Below are 5,603 nucleotides of genomic sequence, written 5' to 3' on the forward strand. Positions count from 1 at the left end.
CACTGTTTTTATTGTAGGCCCACTGAATAAGGAAAAAGTTCTAGAAACACCTGGGTCTCTAAGAACTGCTTTTTACAAAGATTCAGAAAATAGGTTGTCCCTAGTTTACAAGAGTCAGATTAAGTAGATCAAGTACCACACCCAGTCTTTTTCTCATTTCCTGATTTTTAATACACCTTGTGGGGGTAAGGGTGACAGTTCAGACCTTCCTCATCTTTAATGAGGCCCCGACACAGGCCTTAAACTTTAATCGGTACTGAGAACTCAGGCAACAAATGTGTAGACTACTAGAAATTGTCACGTTACCAGAAAGAAGATAGGTACTTACTAAGGTTTGGCTTTAAAATATTCTTCAGGGGTTACTGTTTTGGCTCCACCAAAGAAATCTATGACCCAGATGTTGGTTATAGTGAATTTGGCAAAGAACCAGTTATGATCTGAAGGCCATGATTCCATTTCAGGGTGACGAGTGAATAATGACTTTTTTGCAAAAGCTATTTCTGTATCATTCACCTAAAAATTATCAAAGAAGAATGTAATTTTTTTTTCTCCATCAGAAACAAAAATCCTTACAATTTTAATACTTTATTTTCTAGTCTATTGAAAATACATAATCCCCAAAATCTACAAAGTGGTTCAGTTGTAAATCTTGATTTTTTTTTTTAAGTCAGGCAAGTAGAAAGAAAGAATTTTTTAAAATAACAATTCAGTTTTTTTAAATCCTAGTTATTTGTGGATCATTATAATAGATATAAAGAAGTGGGAAAATACCATCAGTACTGATTATCTCCCTGGAAAATGGATGGTATGTCTTAAAATACTTAAGTAACTTGCACTAATTAAAACAATAAAATTTGATAACTTTGTCTTTATAATCTTTAAACCAAATATATACAATTACATACACAATTTGACTAAACAAAAGAAATACGTTACTGACAGATATTTAACATCTGAAGACAGTATAGGTGGCATTTGGAGATGCTCAAAAGACAAAACTAATATAAATTTGGAGGTAAAAATTAAAACATTTTAATAAAATTCAACAACAAACTTTTATTAAAAGAGTAGAATTGGATTGAAGAATATGTTGGATATCCAATCCTTCTGCTATTTTTTGCTATTTTCTTCTTTTCATCAATTAAATACCCCAAAATGATTCTCAACTACTTTTTAAATAAAGTGGGCCTCAAATGAACAAAACACAAAATGAACAAAAGTGCTACAAAGAAGGTTAGTCCAGCAGTATAAGTAATATTAAGATCAATATCAATTACATTTTATCTAGTGTTTCTTCCACATTTTGTTTCTCCATTTCTTCCCTGGACATCATTCATTATTTTTTCAAATTTAATCCAAGGGATGTTGTACCTCTGTTATGCTTACTACCTTAAATAAGGATACTTTTCCTCTCTAGTATTCTCTATAACCTTAATGACAAATCAATATAATTAAGAAGTTCATCAAGCTCTTCTTTACTTGATTAAAAAATAAAAATCCATTACTTTAAGTCTTTTTTTTTCTTATTATACAATGACAACTTACCACCTTAGTGACTGTTCCTGAAAGCATTATGTGAGCACAAAGGGGACTCTGAGGATCAAATTCATGTTTCTTGCAAAAACCAGTCTGTGCCAAAGACAATGTCAAACCCGCATTTGGATTCGCCTGCAGAATGACAATGAAGGTTGAAATTTTTCTGTTAACTGACATCTGGAAAGTGAATAAATTTCACAGATGCCATGAAGCCCCCAACACTATCACATATTTTCAATAGCTACTTCCACTCACCTTACTTCAAATAATCACCATTATAGACAGCATTTTTTACTCATGGCTGCGATGCTTCTTAAGCCTATAGTCAGTGATCTTTGAAAGATCGATGGAGAATTGTAGAGCTGCTATAAGGCTGAAGAATAAATGATGTTCCAATTTTCAAAAAAAGAACATGGATAGATTCTGAAAAGCTTTGGTTATTAAAAGGTAGTCTACATTTATCAAGACCAAGATATGCCAGGCTAACCTCATTTTCTTTCTTGACAAAGTATCTACTGTTGTGGATCATGGGAATGCTACAGATATAATATTACTTAGATTTCAGTATATGAACTAAAGAAATATGGGCTGGATGATAACATAAGTAGATAGATTTGGAAGCGGATGAATGACTGTACCTAAAGAATTATGGGTCAATAGTAACTTGAAGAGATATGTCTAATAGAACAGTAATCTATCACTGGTTCTATGTTTTTCAACAGTTTTATTAATTATTTGAATGAAGCCATAGGAAATATGCTTTGGGCCCTGATTGGCTCAGAGTAGGTGTAAATATCTATCTCTGTACTTGTAAAACTCTTGTCTTGATGAAAATCAATGAAGCAAACTTCATTAAGAAGGAACTAATTGCATAGAAATTAAATTAGGAACTAAGACTATAAGGAATAATAACTACATTAGGAATAAACTCATGTCCCAGACTAATAAACTTTTTTTTTTTTTTGGGGGGGGGCTGAGGTAATTGGGGTTAAGTGACTTGCCCAGGGTCACAAAGCTAGGAAGTGTTCAGTATCTGAGACGGATTTGAATTCAAATCTTGACTTCAGGGCTGGTGCTCTATCCACTGTGCCACCTAGTTGCCCTCTAATAAACTTTTAAAGTGCTGTTCTCTATTTATGAACCTAATTCTATTTTTTTAAATTATAGTTTTTATTTACCAGATATATGCATGGGTAATTTTACAGCATTGACAATTGCCAAACCTTTTGTTCCCATTTTTCCCTGCCAGATGGCAGGTTGACCAATATATGTTAAATATGTTAAAGTATAAATTAAATACAATATACATATACTTGTCCAAACAGTTGTTTTGCTGTACGAAAAGAATCGGACTTTGAAATAGTGTACAATTAGCCTGTGAAGGAAATCAGAAATGCAGGTGGACAAAAGTAGAGGGATTGGGAATTCTATGTAGTGATTCATAGTTGTCTCCCAGAGTTCTTTCACTGGGTGTAGCTGGTTCAGTTCCCTAATTCTATTCTTTAATCAATCCACAAGCATTTATTAAGCATTTACTTGATATGCCCATGAATGTACAAAATGCAGGATAAAAAAGAAAAACAGATCTTTTGCCAAAACTGTCTGTCTGTCTCTCCCTCTCTGTCTGCCTAAGGTTATGCTATGAGATGAAATTTAATACAGAGAGAAGTTGCTCAGTAGCTAATTTATAAAGCCCAAAGTGGCTGAATCAACAAGTATTGTGGAAAGCTCAAGCTAGCAGAACCTTTAATGTGATTTTTAAAATAGAAGAAACTGCTTATTCCTGTTGTAATATCCAGATAAGATGAGCTCTTCTAAGACTAAAGAGTATGGTAGATGCTAAGCAAGTAAGCGTTCACAGCGCGTGTCTGCTGGGATAAGAGGCTAGTCAAATGTGCCACTGATAGATAAAAAACGGGTCACCGTTTGGATGTCACACTGTGCTGCTTTCTGACAGACTTCTGGATATGTTGCAGCCAGACGCTAGGCCAGAGACAGCTCTAACCAGCCCTCCATTCACTCCAGCCCGGAATCACAACTCCACAAAGACAACAAGCAAAGCATTTTGTGATGACTTTTAGATCAAACTAAAACTATTTATTGAGCACAATTTTGAAGGTGCAGGTGGGGAAGAAAGAAAAAAAAAAAAAAAAAAAACTTAAGACATGGCCCTTGCCATCAAGAAGCTGGAAATAATTTTTTTTTTTTGAGGCTGGGGTTAAGTGACTTGCCCAGGGTCACACAGCTAGGACGTGTTAAGTGTCTGAGATCAGATTTGAACTCGGGTCCTCCTGAATTCAGGGCTGGTGTTCTATCCACTGCGCCACCTAGCTGCCCCTGGAAATAAGTTTTAAAGCAGGGCCGGCTGGGTTATGGCAAATGGGCTGAGACAGAGTTTTTTTTTTTTTTTTTTTTTTTACTATAGTCCGGCCCTCCCACAGTCTGAGGGACAGTGAACTGGCCCGCCATTTAAAAAGTGTGAGGACCACTGTTTTAAAGGATTAAGGAGTTAAAAGTTAAATACTAGGCCTGGGATAGCCTGATCAATATGGCGGATCAATTACAAATTATACTAACAACGAAGGGCGCCACAGCTGCCAGCGTGGTTGGGAAAGGCTTCATAAAAGACCACGAAGATGTGAGCCGGATTCTAGAAGCGGGGAGGGGGGGAGTGGAACAGCAGCACACCACAATCTGTTTAGTTTGTAATTTCATCAGTGTGGGGGACTACCCAAATGTCAGGTCGGCTGCAATTTATATTGAACCTAAAGTCAGTCAGGTAGGACCTAGTTCAAATCTGGCTCGGGGATCTGGACAAGTCATTTAACTTCTCACCCTCAGTTTATTCGGCTGTAAAATGGGGACCAGGGCAGCACCTACCTCCCGGGGTTGTGGGGAGGATCGGCTGAGATACTATTTAAGTGCTTTCAGTGCAGTGTTGGCACGTAGTAGGTGCTTTTCCTTTCTTCCCTCCCCCTTCTCCTTTCCCCCCTCCTCCCGGTCCCTTTCTTCCCTCTGCGTCCCCCTCCCCCTTCCTCCTTTCCCGCCCCTCTCCCTGGATCCTAGAAGCCTCGGTCCCCTCGGATCAAGCCGTCCTCAGGGCCCCGGCGGCGGCTCTCGCGCTCGGCCCTCACCTGCAGGTCCCCCACAGACGTCTGGAGCGGGCTGAGGTAGAAGTAGGGCACGCCGCTGCTCCCGTCCGTGGGCCCGTCACTGAGGGAGAAGATGTTGGCGAAGGGGCGCCCGTCCACGGCCGGCATCGTGGACACGGTGGCCAGCGCGCCCCAGTCGCACTTGTGAACTATGAACCGTGCCATGCGCGCCACGTCCTCTCGGGGGGGCAGCTCGAGCGCCCCCGCAGTGTCCGGCGAGGCCAGCGGCAGCAGCAGCAGCAGCAGCAGCAGCAGCGGCGGCGGCAGGGCCCGGAGCGCCGCCGTCCCGAGCCTCATCTTCCCAGCGAGCCGAAGGCAGCTAGACCCCGGCGAGCCTCGAGCCGGGTAATAGCCCTCACGGCCCCGGGGCTCCGCGAAGCCCCGCCCCCCCCGGCTGGGCCAATGGAAGTCGAGAATGAGAGGGAGCGGGGCACTCTAAGCGCGTGACCTGGTGTTTACTCTCCTCGGAGACTCAAAGCCACGCCCCAGGAGGAGCGGGGTAGGGATTTCTGGCGTCCGCGCTTTTAGGGACCTTCCCCTTTAGTGCGGGCCTGTGACAGTGTGACCCCGAGAAGCTCTTCCTCTTTTGGAGCGAGGCTGGGGGGTAGGGAGTGGCTTCGCCTCTCCGTGTATCCCAACGCCCAGCTCAGCGTACTAATATATAGTAGGCGCTGGATAAATGCTATGTAGATTGAGGTGCCCCTTGAGCTGACTGGGCTGCGACCTCGGGCCACGGGAAATACAGCGAACAGGACCCCTACACTCAGTAATAGAAGCATCCCGGGAGCTTCGCCTTAACCATGACCAGCCCGGGGGAGTGGGGGCGGGGCCTCCGGTGACGTCAGTGCCCCGGGACGTCCCACTATCCCTTAATCTGCCGCACTTTTTCCTCTCAATAACTTACTTTTTTATGTT

The 5,603-nt window shown here is 42.0% G+C and overlaps 1 protein-coding gene across 1 annotated transcript; it reads right to left on the bottom strand.

Annotated features, from left to right (window-relative positions):
• Positions 1-327: 327 nt before the first annotated feature.
• CREG1 (cellular repressor of E1A stimulated genes 1) lies at positions 328-5,084 on the bottom strand. The gene is made up of 3 exons (XM_074266509.1): positions 4,671-5,084; positions 1,546-1,668; positions 328-513 (listed from the first exon to the last, which is right to left on the bottom strand). The coding sequence occupies exons 1-3, from the start codon at positions 4,983-4,985 to the stop codon at positions 328-330; spliced, it is 624 nt and encodes a 207-aa protein (XP_074122610.1). The 5' UTR covers positions 4,986-5,084.
• Positions 5,085-5,603: the final 519 nt, after the last annotated feature.

Source organism: Sminthopsis crassicaudata, chromosome 4 (assembly GCF_048593235.1).
Source record: "Sminthopsis crassicaudata isolate SCR6 chromosome 4, ASM4859323v1, whole genome shotgun sequence".
Classification (NCBI taxonomy): Eukaryota; Metazoa; Chordata; class Mammalia; order Dasyuromorphia; family Dasyuridae; genus Sminthopsis; species Sminthopsis crassicaudata.